General features: G+C 37.0%; 1 protein-coding gene across 1 annotated transcript; it reads right to left on the bottom strand.

Moving 5' to 3' along the window:
* Window positions 1-8436: 8436 nt before the first annotated feature.
* On the bottom strand, window positions 8437-14940 carry sec22c (SEC22 homolog C, vesicle trafficking protein). Its single transcript, XM_059326547.1, has 7 exons — window positions 14816-14940; window positions 13372-13583; window positions 13004-13167; window positions 12660-12839; window positions 12433-12551; window positions 11480-11545; window positions 8437-11398 (listed from the first exon to the last, which is right to left on the bottom strand). The coding sequence occupies exons 2-7, from the start codon at window positions 13551-13553 to the stop codon at window positions 11198-11200; spliced, it is 912 nt and encodes a 303-aa protein (XP_059182530.1). The 5' UTR covers window positions 13554-13583; window positions 14816-14940; the 3' UTR covers window positions 8437-11197.
* Window positions 14941-15068: the final 128 nt, after the last annotated feature.

Raw genomic sequence — 15068 nt, 5'->3', positions numbered from 1 at the left:
TTCATTTCCACGGTCCTAACAGTGCATTGTTGTTATGCCGCTCTTTCATCTTGATTTGCAAGGCACACTCAGTCATGATTTATGCACACCACAGTTTATTAGAAAGCCATTCTTCTAACGTATGCACTTACATTCAGTATGTAAAGTTATCCGTCACTGCCAGCACACACCAAGGAAGAAAGTATTACACTCTCAGATTCATGTTTCACCAAGGTGTAAACAAGCTTGGGAAATTGTTCCACACATTTGTACAATGACAGGATGCTTGATCTCACTTTTGACATAAATACATAATTTAGTTTGGGGGAAAAATGACTCATGTAGTATTTAAAGCATGTTGTGTCGTCTGGGTGAAGTGAGTGCATTGTATTTAGGTCTGGGCTGGTTTGACTGGGAGAATTATCCCATGGGGTTTGGAAGCTGGTGGTGTGTGTTGTACAGAAGCAATCAGACCTATGTTGTGTATGGCAGAGGCTTTATACAATTTGAAAACCCAATGTGGCTGTCTCGCAATTAATATAAGTGGTACAAGTCTAATAGAGTAATCCATTAGTTTCCACTGTATTTCACTGAAAAAAAGATGTATTTAAAAATGTACTTGAGTAATAAAATGAACAGTCTTGTGAAAAAAACCTTGAATTTACTTTTATCCAATATAGAATGTTCCTGGGTGGCAGCTTTACAGATAGCCCTCAAAGGAACGGTTCCTGTTGGACTGATAGCAGAGCCAATTTTAGATTATCTCTGAGTCTAACTTTCATACATGGTGGGAGACTTGGTTGAAATGAAAAGCAATAAATCAATTGAATGATTGCAGCTTTTTCTTTAAATATATATGGGGTGGGGGTGTTACTTTGAACATCAGAACAGGGAAATGAAACAGCACAGCTCAACAGGAACTGTGTGAAATGCTTTTTGATCAAATCAAAGTCTTTGCCAAAGTTTATATACAAACAGGTATCAGCAAGTATCTTACACATTGCCGGAAGACATGGGGAGAACATGCAAACACCAAAAACTTTTTTAAAATGTCTTACATTAAACCACCCTGTCTCCTAAGAATTACGTTAACCTGCAATAGATCTTCTTCCTCACTAATGTTTCAAGAAATATACATATTTTCTCTCTAATTACGATCACAGTTTTAAATGTGGTTAACGTTGTGAACTGGTCACAGTTTGGTTAGGTTAGGCAACAAATGACTTGGTTAGGTTTTGTAAAAGATCATTGTGTATTATAGAAATATTCCAATACACAGTGGTCTCCTGGGTGTTGTATTCGACCTGTCCATCCACCCTGACCTCCTCTCAATGCAGACTTTGCCATACGTTAACAATAAACATAATGCCAGGTCACGTTAAAAGGTTTGGATTGGAAATATTGTAAAAGGAAAGTAAGTGAGAGCTCCAGAACAGCTTAGATGAAATTGTTATTAGATTGTTTTCTTAACAACTAATAGAGGACAACAGGATTATGCTGCTCTGCCCCTTGTTCAATTATTCTCACTACTCTAGTAGCAGAAAATCCCCCTTTAGGAAGAAAAAACTTTGTACTGTTGAGAGATGGCCGAAGAAAGCAGAAGACTTGTGTCAGTTTATGATTTGATTTGTCTTTGGTTTGTGATTTCATGCATTGGTTGAGTTGAGCCAGTGAGCATGGGAACATCAAAGACTCTGGGTTTATGAATTGTTGAACATCCTAATAAGCATACAGGACAAGCTGTAAAGCCTTTAGGTCCTGAGTACCAGACAGGGAATCAAAACCTCACAGATGGTGTGAATGTTAAAGCTTAGCCATTATTTCTGCAACACTTATGAAAGCACACAATGGAAATCTAAAAGGTTCAACAATGCAGAAATGTAAAGGTTTCTGGATTTTAAAAAAATGGTTCTTTTCAGCAAACTTGAAAATCCATGGTTTAATCACTTTAAAGCTGCTATAATACATTTTTTAAAGATAGGTCAAATTACTACAAATTACCCACCAACAATTACCATCCAGCTCAGTGTCAGCTAGTGTATAACTAGCTTTAACTCGTTGTTTGGGCTTTCCATCCCATAACTCTAATGTCAAGTCTCATTAGCATTGCTGCCAGACATTTAACGGGAGAAAAACCTACCTACCCAGCAATAAATGGCAACAGCAGTTAGCAATTGTCTTTTGGAGCTAAAATGAGTTATATCCCTCAGTTGGAGAGAAAAACAGAACAAAGATGGAGTGAATATTGGAAAGACATTTGCACGACTCCAAATAAATGCTTAAGTTGCTCTGTATCTGCTGGATGTGTAAGAAACTCTCTTTGTTCGCCACCCTGTCACTTAGCCCACTAATTTCTTCTGGTTCATCAGTTCACACCCACTGGTGAAGAAGAGAGAGATATATTTCTGATATTGGAGACCTCCTCAGGGAAGCTGCTACAGTCATGACTCCAGGAAATCAGATATGAATAATGTGCCAAAATTAATGGAAAATGCTAAAGTGCAGGCGGCTGACATGTGGCATGGGCACTGGACCCAAGACAAAGATGAATAGATACGAGTGGGTGCCAGAATGACTCACCTTGATTAAATCTTCTCTGGCTCAAAGTAATTTCATACAGTCTCGGAGTCCCCCAAAGACTTCCATTACATTAAAATATCAGAAAAGAGATATAACCTTTAGAACAAGGTTGTTTTGGTGGGCTTCTGCAGTTTTCACGGTCTTATTTCAGGTTAACCATGGAGCAGTAGTTCCCAACCTTTTTAATGTATAATGTTATTAAAGTGGATAGTGTTTTGATTCAGTTGAACTGTCAATGTTTATGTCAGTTTTTATTTTATGTTGTGGCAAATAAACTGTCAATTTGCAACTACTCAGCAATCAAATGTTAATGTTTGTAGCCGTTTTACTGTCCCATAAGCCTCTTTTTTTGTGTATTTCAATAATTTATTACCTTTAGCTTTTTCAACAATTCATCCATACCAGTAGGCCTACTAAACTAGCCAACATGTTAACTTGCTATTCACCACAGCGGCCTCTTTAATTTATCCATGTTTACTTAATGTAACTAACCATTTATCTATTACTCCAACAATTTACTGCTTTTTAAACCGTCAAACCACTTATTTAGCTATTTCAACCAGTGCTCTTAGCTAGCTTACTAAATGCTATCTTGCTAGTCAGAGTTCCATTAGTTTAAGCTATTTCAACCATTTATCCATAGTCCATTTAATAGGCTTCGGCTTTAGCTATTACATCCATCCGTTAATTTCTATTCAACCAACGTGTACTAAGTAAATATTAAGATTAATTGTACTATTTCTTTGAATTAAGTTTCTTTAACATTTTTCTATTGGCTAACTCTTTCAGCTAACTCTTTCACCTATTTACCCATAACTAGCCACAACTTCTAGCTAGGGTTGCCAACCGTCCCTTGACAGTTGGCAACCGTCTTTAGAAACAAACCGTATTTAGAAACAAAAGCACCCGTACCGTAGTGACGTGAAAAGGGACGCACTTTGTCTCGTATTACTGTGACAGTCAAAAAATGGTCAGTAAATGCCAATGAAAAATGAATAACAGGGCGCTTTATATGTAAACTTACACCTATACACCTATAACACCTATAAAGCGGACTGCACGGTGTGGCGGCGCTCTTTTTCCGTAGCCCATGGTGGACTGACTGATCTGAAGCAACATGCTTCCAGTACTGCGGTCACGCCATCTGCACTTTTTTTCTACACAATCTTAGTGCACAATTGCATTGCACTTTACGGTAGACCGTAGCTTCATGACTCCAAAATAGCCATTCAATTGTATTCATGCTGCTCCAATAAAATAAGTACATCAAATTATTATCAGCAAACTCCAGTGCATTCTTGAAGACCAAGTCCCCATGTGTTCATGACATGAGTTTCATGCCTTTTTACTGAACCAATTTGGAATTATGGAATGCCATAATCTTCCAAAATGGCCATTCAATTGCATACATGCTGCATTTCTAAAAGCCAACAAAAGGATTAAATTATCAGTTATCAGCAAACTCCACTACATCTTTGAAGAACAGGGCCTAATTGTTATTTTGTATAAAGTTAATTGCTAGATAGAAATTTGTTTTCCATGTATTCATGTCACACAGAAATATGCATCTAATTCAATTCAGGTTCAAGTAAATTGCTAAAAAATCATTTCACTCACAAAAAAGGGGCTAAAAAATGTAAACACCCCAGGATGGGTGAAGGCAATCGGGTCGGACGGCCCTGCCAATGAGGTGTCCCTTATTTATTTTTTGGGGACTTGGCAACGCTACTTCTAGCTAATTATTTAACTTTCATTACTTTCAACTAGCTAACTAATTTTTAACTATTTTAAACTATTTTTAAACCGTTTATACAATTATACATTATTTTTAGCTTTCTATTTTCCTTTAATCTATTACTAATAGTTATTGCTTGCTAACCAGTTTAAGTAGTGTCTGTTGTAACTCAGTTATCAAATGTTACCATGCCAATATGTCGTGATTTTTATTAATTTGTATTGAATATCCACACTTTTATTTTTTGAATAAGATTTCACAATCTTTCCACGGCTAACCAAGGTGTGCTTATACAAGCACAGGTCAGCTATTGCCACATGTTACACTGACATGGATGGAGATTTAACGCCTGTCAGCAAATGTCAGTCAGTGACAATAAATAGCACAGAGACAGGAAATAGCCTACTGTGAGTATATGTGCACAGTTACCGTCATATTCGATGGTTATTAAGAAACATTATATCATATCTACAGTAAAGTGGAAATAGAATCAGGTAGCAAACACTCTTAAATCATCTGTGAAAGGCATTTGTTGTTATTACCCAGAGCTGATAAGGCAAACATTTCTAAAAAGCAACAGCCGTGCTGCTGTTCGGTGAATATGTAGAAGCAGAGGAGGCACTTGTCTGTGAGCGAGAGAAATGTGGGCTATAAACATTTCAGCAGGACCACCCATGCTGTTAAGCTTATTTGTTGAGGGAAAGAGGGCAGCTTCTTAACACCAGGAGCTCCTGCCAATTAGGATAAAGAGGTTCATCCCTGCAAATGAGGATCACTGAAGCTTAATTTTGACGAATTGAAGCAGGAGTGATATGGCACTGTGGATAAACAATATAAGGGCACTAAGAGCTCTGCTTCTTGGTTGCAACCTCAAATTTCCTTCTTAAATATGCATGAGAATGCTGACAAAACATTGCATGATTTACAGCTAATGACACAGTGACGTCAATGTCCGATAATAAAAGTGGCAACAGAGAGAATGAGCCAGATATTTATGGAAGTGTTCGGCACCTCCAGAAATTAAACTGAAGCTTATTTGTGACATTATCGGAATTGTGTTGAGGCATATAAGGTCAAAGGTCGTGAACGTTCAATGGATGCTTCAGTATGAGACCTCCTCTATTGACGTGAGGAGGATTAAAACTGGATTACCAATATTACAACATTCTTGTCACTTAGCTCCATGCAGATGCCTTAATCAGGACTAGAGATGATGCTATGACTCAAAAAAAGCCCTGTATAAAAGAAAAGAACAGACATAAAGTACTTTATTTATATTTTATCAAAACTTGTGCAACACCGCCAAGGTTGTGTCCTCTACTTTTTACTGTTATAACAGAACATGTCTGACACTACCACTTCACAAAAGATTGAAAAGATGTCTCCTTTATTGTATCTTTCATCAAAGCCCAAGTCAATCTTTTGATGTGCAAGAGATTTACCTGAAAGGTCGGCACAGGAAACACACTTGTCCTTCTGAAGTGTCTGCAGTATAACAGCCTGTGGAAAAAGTTTGCACTCCAAAGGCTTCTCTAACAGTGTTTGTTCTACGAGTAGGCAACAGCAGCAGTTTGTTTCATAAAAATGTAGCAATATATATAAGTAAATTAAAGTGCTACTCAAATTCTCTTTAGGCAAAATGCTTGTTATAATCAAATGAGAGCACAGTTCATTTTCTGCATGGGAGGATAATGAGGCATGCAAAGGGACCCACGTCCTCTTCTACGTAGGAGCAAGACCAGTGGTGGAAACAGTTTTCACATCTCTTAGAAGATTTCTTATGTAAAAGTACACGTTATGCAGAATGCCCCCACTCAGATTGTTATATATATTATTACATTTTTTGTATTGATGCATTCATGTAAGCAGCATTTTCATTTTGTAAATATAGGGCTAATTTTAACTACCTAATACACCGCAATGAGGTTAAATTTTCACTTTCACAATCACTTTAAATTTATCATGTTTTTTATGTTAAATCTCAACCTGAAAAATAACTAAAGCTGGCAGCGAAATGAAGTGGAGTAAAAAGTTCATTATTTGCCTCAAAATGTAGTGGAGTAGAAGTATAAAGTTACATAAAAATGGAAATACTCAAGTAAAGTACACGTGCCTCAAAATTGTACATAAGTATAGTACTTAAGTAAATGTACAGTACATAGTTACATTCCACCACTGAGCAAGACACAGACTTTATAGTTGTTAAGCCTATTTTTGTTGTTGTTTTGTGTCTCTTTGTAGTCCTTACACATCTCTCTATGGTATTGTGTCTCTTTGGGGTTATTTTGAGTCTCTATGACGATGCTTAGTGTCTTTTTGGTTGTTTTGCTGCTTTTCATTGATGACATTTTGCAGGTAAAGATCAGACCCCTGACCCATTAAATAGTGCATCCATGTTTGTCTGAATACATAATACTTATAGTTGATTCACTGTGTGGAAAAGGAATACAATTATATACTTGAAAACACTGTTCTAGCTGTTTGAACATCAATGTGACCTATGTAAATCAGGGTTGGCAGTTCTCAGGGGAACGGCTGAATTATTTCCACTCTTGCTGAAATGTGCCACCTAACAGAACAGTAAAGTATCCTCTGTATTTAACTCCCACCTTTTGCGACCTCTCCTGTCAGGCTTGACTCTGTCAATAATCACAACTAAAGGCCTCTTCTCTGGGGCTACAGGACACTTCTATCCATAAGAGTTATTTTGCCTGTAGCCTAATGTAAATAAACTTTGGGTGAAGGCTGTAGCACACTATTTATAAATGTCATCATATCGAACGAGAGCAAAAGTCTCCACCGACACAGACTTGAATGAAGAGTAGTAAATTGTGAAAGGACTCCATCTGGTGTTATATTGGAAAAATACATCACTTGATTTACATTTAGTGTTATATATAGTTTTAGTCTTATCTTTTGTGGTTCTGCTTCCCCAGATTGGGAATAAGCCTGAGGACCAGTTCCCAAACACAGAATATACAAAAATATATATTTACTTGATGTTAAAAAAAACACACAAGAGCTTTCGAAATGAAAATGACCCACATTTTTAACAATAATTTAAAAAATGCCTCTCCATTTCTAATTGAATGTCTCTGTTTTGCATCTTGGATGATTAACAAATGCTTCTTCAATGATAAAGAAATCTGTATGAATAGGTTTCAATAAACCGGGGAACAGAACAAAGCCTGCAGGGATCAGGTTATCTGTAGGGAAGCAGAACTAATTAATAACACTGAAATCCGCAATAGATCTGATCTGTAGCCAAATGTGGCACAACTTGTATATGGATTTATGGGTATGAACAGATATGTCTAAGTATGTGTTTATGGTTACATTCGTACGTATGTGTGTAGACATGTATAAGTGTGTGGTGCATAATTATGTAAACAGACTGATAAATTAACAGTTACACAGAACAGAGTCATAGACAGTGTTCACCGGTGGTCTGCCTTAAAATACCTTGTAAAACAAATGTGACTACATGCAATTTCCAAGACATTGCTCCTGCTCAAAGTGTTATGTTACTTTTTTCTATTTTGATGATTTTCAATTTATATGTTGTTGTCTTATCTTGTTGTTGCCTTTGTAATGGTTACTTTTGATAAAAGTTTGTCTATTGTCTACACATTGGATGTAAATGTCCAAAAACAATAAATATATTGTGGGTTCTGCCTTGGAGCAGGTTAGAGTTAATGCAAAGGTGTTAACATTAAGTTACAGACTGCTGAAAAAAATTCCAGGCTGCTTAAATGACGCCTGCATTTAGTCAAGGAAGGATCAGATGGTCCCCCACTGCTTTTCAGCACTACTCACAGCCTCATTGAAGGGCTGCTTTCAATTCTTAATTAGGAGCTGGATTCCACACCCTGCACAACAGGTACTCTGAATAACCCCTTTAATCAACTCAGGGGAATTGTGACATTCAGCTAAAATGAATTGTGAAAAGGGAAATAACAGCAGGTACCGAAGAATGAGGGACTGCTTCACGTCAGCGTCTATTCTCCTCTTGCTACTCGATAAAGCATTTAGAAAGTTGCCAAATAATGAAGGTAATCAAATTTTCTTTCTATTGTCTGATCACTGCTGAATATGGATGTGATGCTGATTTCTTGGACACACAAATCAAAGATCAACAAATGGAAAAAAAAGACACTATTTATTAATGAAATGTCAGTTTTACCACAGCAGGAGAAAATAAAGCCCTGTAATCACAAGTGTATTTGGCAGTTACAATGAATGACATTGTTACATTACTTCCCACTATTATTAACAGGTTGCAGCCACAAAAACCACTGAATCAACCTCATAACCTAATTTTACTCTAATTAGACACAATAGATTCTGACAGTTTTTTGTGTTGAACAAGATAACTATAATGTCCTGAATGAACCGTTTCCTGTATTCAGCTCAGACTTAAGACTTCATATGTTGATAAAAACAAACGACTAAGAGAAGGCTGCCATGTGTTTCAGTTGTACAGCTATTTTTTTTTACTGTATGCTATAAACTGTTCTTAATTAACAAAGTTTTCCTTCATTTCCATTTCAAGTGTTAAAATATCCCCTGCATTATTTGGTTCCACACCTTGAGAACATTGGCGTCAACATTATTTTACGATTCATTTGGTCAACAACTTGTAAGCTATAGTGGAAATGGTGAGTCCGTTAAACCTCCTTTGTATCAAAAATATTTCAGCTTCATCAAAGTCCACCACAGAAAATTTCTAAATTGACCCTGTCTAAGAAAACCTCCTCTGTCATATAGTTGAACACACCAAAAATAATAAAGTCACAAAACCACTCTTAATTCTTACACAGATAGCGCAACCTACTTATGGAATGCCATTTATTATGTCATTATTAATTAAATAAATAAGCCTATGAAATATATAAAAGTCTTATGTAATAAAATGTGCCTCAAATGATTAAAAGTAATCCTTTGAAACATTTTTTAAAATAATAAACTATTTATTTACTGTAATATGTTGACTCATATGTATATTTACAATACACATAATAAATGTAAATAATAATTTATTATCATTTATTTCAAGAGTTATTTAATATACATATTTGTGTTTATTTCATAGGCATATTATTTCATTTATTTAAATGGCACTCCACAGCTTTTTGAGAATAAAATTAAACTTATTAATAAGAGGCTCAACTGTGTTATGTGCGGCTATGCTACTTTTTGTGTTTCTAGTGAAAAAAGTTGAGTTTCCATTATTGTGAACTACAAGCTGAAAGTGACTTTTTAAATATTTGTACACTATTGTGAAGGATGTTTGGATTGTCTGATGAGATGCAACCTTCTTGTTTTCCTTTAAAATTCTTACTTTCTTAATCAAATAGTCTGACAAAAAGGACACAATGCCACAATGCTACTTGTTTGATGAACACTATAACTAATAATTAAAATCCCTCGCTTAACAAACATTAGTGCAACTGTTTAGCTACGAAAAAAATATGTCTAAGAGGCTAAATAGACAAAATGTTAAAAACAATAACAAAAAAAAGACTTTGCCCATTTATTTAGCAGCACTACTGTTCTATATTAAAACATAGATTATAACCATATGATTTCTATGTTCATAATAATCTACTGATTAGGATCGGTGTTATAAACCCTGAAGCCAGACAAAAAAATTAACCAGGTAAACATAAATCTGGATATAAATAGCTGAACCCGATATACACAATACAATTAAGAACATATTCCATACCCAACACAAAAATATCTACGCCTAATAGTGCAGTCAAACATTTTTGTCGAACAACTTTCAATAAATTTTACCCATCAAATCAGTGCCTTCATTCTTACCCGCAGTTTACATTTCGATAATGCAGAGATCAGTAGAAAAAGATAAAAACGCGCAAACTAAAATATCTAAATATGTCTTTGATCGTACAAAATTTGTTTTTTAAATGGAGTTGATGTGATAAAATGATCCTTTTTTATCACAAAATGTGTTGAAAATAGTAAGATAATATGCCTTACATGACTATAGGACTAATATTCCCTCAGTGTTGACTGTAGTTTCCATTAAATAACGGAGCCCTTACATTTAAACCTTTGCAATGACTAGCTGAGCACTTTCTGGTGAATCTGTACATAAGTCAACATGTATTATCACCCAGTAAGGCATGAAACTACCCACATTTACACCTTTGAATCAGGTTAGCTTAATGAGCAAATAAGGGAAAAATAAATAGCTGCATTGTCCGCTTTGCTTGACTGTCGCTGATCTTAAATCAAACCAGGCTAAATAATTAAGTATGTCACCACCACCAATGCAGGATGGACTAGTAAACTGTCTGCCAATCCACCATGTGAGAGTGTTTTTAAAATACAATTAAATCTAATGTCCATTACAATCACCAACTGTCACTTATGAAAGTTGAAAACTGATTATACAAAGATAATAATACTGAGCTGACTGTGAGCAGAAATGCATCAAAATCACAAAAATAACCAGCTTCAACAGATGAAATTACTGTTCCTACATGAAAAACTTTGGTCAGCAATTGTGACTGAAAAAACTCCTTCATTTTCTGCAAAAAACTGTTTTGGACAGGATGGCACCAACATTTTGTTTCTAGGAACAAAAACAAATCTTTTTCTGTCAATATTTGTTACGGTTCCAGAAAGAACTGCATGTCACTGTACTCTTTACAGTCTTGGAAAAAAATGTACACAAAGTGCAAGTACATATTGTCTACAAGAAAATATTAACTTGTAAATAGAATTTTTCCATGATGACGCAACTTTTGGAATATGTTTTTTGTTAAAAATCGACATGATATCTTCATAGCTCATCCAACCGTTTGCCTCTGTGTCGCTCTCACCTGCGCTGAATGAGCTGTGCGAGGCAGTGAAGTGTCCTCTGCTTCCTGCTCCTCAGACGCCGCAGTCACTGCTTCTGTCTTGGAGTTTGCGGGTGAGGATGAGGAGGGTGGACAGGGAGGCGACTGTGATGTGGAAGACGAGCTGCCACACGTTCCTCATGCCGAGCAGGTAGAGGTTGCATAGGACGATCACAATCAGCAGAGTGAGGGACTTGAACTTCTTCAGAGCTGAATGGAACAGGTAAAGGTGGCACTGTGGACACAGAGAGGACGTTCACGTGAGTCGGACGTGGGGGGAGTTTCAGTTTGCAATAAATATTCAGACTTCATTTACCTGGAGCACACAGCAGACAAACGCCAGAAGAAATGCCACCACATTCCAGATACCTTCATAATCGTCCTGTGTGCAGAAAAGAAACACAAAAATGGTGATTTGTCATTCAAACGACGGTCCACATCATATTTCCTTTTAAAGCGAATTCACAAAAGAGTGACAACTTTGCAGTTTTGTGCAGACTATGTCATTATTAAACTTTTGCTTTCACAGCAAAATGCTAATTCACAGCAGCCAGTTCTGCCAGCTTAACATATCTATAATTAATGTTAGCTTATACATGACTATTTAGGGGTGGCTGTGGCTCAATTGGTAGAGAGGTTGTCTTCTGATCGGAAGGTTGGTGGTTCGATCCCCGACCATGGCAGCCTACATGTCGAAGTATCCTTGAGCAAGATACTGAACCCCAAATTGCTCCGGGTGCTGCGTTCATTCCCAGTGGTGGCAGGTGGCACCAGTGTGCCCTGGTAGGCTCGGCCACCAGTATGAATGTGTGTGCAAATGGGTGAATGAGTGTAGTGTGTAGTGTAAAGCGCTTTAAAAGGGCACCCCATTTACCATTTCAAAATAAAATCCCCAACTAAACATAACCAATGGCTTTGTTATGTGAAAGTGAAAGTACAGCATTCTTTCTCTTAGCCCTCTGAACCCAGAGAGGTTTCAGGGTGTTTTTTCCACTATGGTTTTACTTTTAACAGCAATATAATATAAAAGTCCTGGAGAACTCTTAAATCTCTTTTGTGCTGTCAAACACAGTTACAATGCCATAAATCATGAAAAAGGAGAAATCCAGGTTGAATTTCTTGTAATATTTAGTTTACAGATATCAGTATAGAGGATTACACAAAATATATTTAATTGAATATTAAGTTTAAGATCAAAAATTAAAGCATAACTTATGAAGCTCAATGTGCTGGAATTCCTTTCAAATGTATTTGAAGCATTTGTAATACCTGGAATGTGTACTCTATGAGGTGAACACCACGGATTATGTTCAAAGAAGCACACATGATATTTAGGACCAGAGAGAGGATGCCTGACACGGACACAGGCTCAAGTCTTACATTCTGACCTGTTAAACAGAAAAAATGACCACATAAATAGTGTATAATAATAAAACAGAATACTACATCACATAAATGTGAAATAATAAACCACTGTATTGTGTATCTGGTCTTACCAGATCCAGGACCTTGCTCCATGTGGCCATTTGCAGTGCCGTTGGTGAGCTCCACTTCTTCCAAGTTAATTACTTGTGGTGGATGGGTCCTCAGATCCCCCTGGACTTCTGCCAATGTCACCTCCAGGGCCGGACCCCCGCTCTGGTTGTACTGCTGCTTCAGCTTCTGAATGGTGCTGTCTGTCAGTTGGCAGCAAACGTAACATTAGAATAAATCAAAGTGCTTATTTTCAGCTTAAAGCATCAAAACACAGGAGCTTTGTTTGTCATCCAACATTACATTTTTAATCCTTTGCACTCTCAAATAATCAAAAGCAAATCTGAATATTTCTCTTCCTACTCACCAAATTCCAAAAATGGATATGGCCTGGCTGCCAAGGCAACAACAGTGCTATTGAAGCATGTTGTGAACTCCCATCGCAGATCTTCCAGGAAGCAGAAGGCCTTAGCAACAGGGAGGCTGCAGTGGCACACGGTCATGAAGGATACACCCTCTGAAGAGACGAAGCTGAACAGGTGAGAGCAGAAAAGGTGTTTAGTAAACAAACAGCCTGACACAGCGTGGCATGGATGCCCCTGTGATAAAATGGACAACATGCTGTCTGGCTTTAGCATCACAAAATCAAATGCACACTGAGTCGCTTTAGACTGTGTGCTATGTCGTTTTGTCATTACAGACAGTCTGCTGCTGCTTTTCTTCCTGAATCCTTACTATATGTTGAGCTCCTGGCCCTTGATGGTCCCTCTGTCAGGGAGGCGGGCCAGTGCCTTGCTGACGGTCCTGAGCTGCTGCTTCCTCTCCTGGAGCTCTCGGTTGTGTTCAAAGTCTGTGGAGGCCGACAGGGGGAGTCCATCCCTGACACGAACCACGAAGGCAAACAGGATCAGAGACATGATCCACTAGGTCCATGGAGAACACAGTGCCTACATGGGGTCAAGAGAAAGATCAGATTTTGTTTTATTAGGAGCCGCAACTACATAATTTTAAGAATATGACGATAATTTTCTTGTAAACTAAACTGATTTTGGCCAATAATATGCCACAAATGAGGAAGAAATGTTCATCACTGTTACCTGAAGCCCAAACTGACATCTCTAAATTTTGCTGAAAACAATAGTGCATTCTGTTTACGATGACAAAAGACAAAAAAGCAACAAATATTTAAGAAAATGTTTAAAATGATTACCAAAATAGTTGCATTTAAAAAAAAAGTTAGTTACTGTATACATGTAGATATACATTATATTAAAATACACTCAGTTGCCTTGCCAGTTAATAAGGTACACTTAGCTAAAGCTATTACAGTTGTCTTGGCTAAAGATGAACCAGGCTTCATTTTTCAGTCCCAATACCAATTTCAATACCTGGACTTTGGGTACCGGCTGATACAGAGTACCGACCTGATTCCACTGTTTAATCAATAGGCTGTATGGCTCACTGTGTGGAAGGCACTGGGGTAATTATTTTGTGTGTAAGGCAACATCAGACTCTACTTAAACATGGCTTTCCTGACTTTGTAAAACAAAATGTAACCAATAAATACATATACATTTACTGCATGTCTGTTTATTATTATAATTCGTCATTTAAATTCAGCAGCAAATTGGTCAGAACTTAAACAGGAATTAAATAAAATTCCAGTATATAATGTGTTTAGTACATAAACATAGATTTGAATTGAACAGATCGGCCCTATTGTCACTAACCTAATCAAGCTATTTGAGTCAGTATGGTATCAGTATTGCTCGATCCGTACTTTAGAGCTAAAGCAGTCTAATAAAACAGCCTTGGTATACACCATACCTCCATTATAGGACAGAACTGGAAACTGTTTGAGCCAACTTCATGGTCATATTAAAGACTTATTTGTATTAAAATGTTCTAAGAGCCTAAATATTACAAAAGCAGCATCACAAAGTTAAGATGAATTAACAACGACTCTAAAACTTGTTTGGGCATAAACCAGCATTGTCAGTGTTTTTTTAGACCGCATTAGTTGTAGCAGGTGCACTACAGACTGCCAGAGGAGTATATTATTAGCTCATGTTAACTACGTAGTTTTGAATGCTGTGCAGTCTTGGTAAATGTTGCTCTGCTTGGAGAAACGGTGAGATTTCAGTGTGAGTTCAATTATAAACGTGTAGTAACACCTTACCTCATTATTACTGGTTTCATGCTGCACCTTGTTACTAAGCTACTGGTTAGCTGACTACACCATCATATAAAAGAAATACACCACCAGCCTCAGATACGCCTTAGGAGTACAATAGCATAGTTTATATTGTCAGCGATTATTAAAACCAACCCGATTAACCTATTACAATACGTAAGAAGTTATATTAAAACTAGCTAGCGAGCTAACTTGAAATCATCTTCCGGCTACAACAAAACCACAACAAATCGTCTAC

Source organism: Centropristis striata, chromosome 23, assembly GCF_030273125.1.
Source record: "Centropristis striata isolate RG_2023a ecotype Rhode Island chromosome 23, C.striata_1.0, whole genome shotgun sequence".
Classification (NCBI taxonomy): domain Eukaryota; kingdom Metazoa; phylum Chordata; class Actinopteri; order Perciformes; family Serranidae; genus Centropristis; species Centropristis striata.
This window is presented reverse-complemented; position numbering and strand designations above follow the sequence as displayed.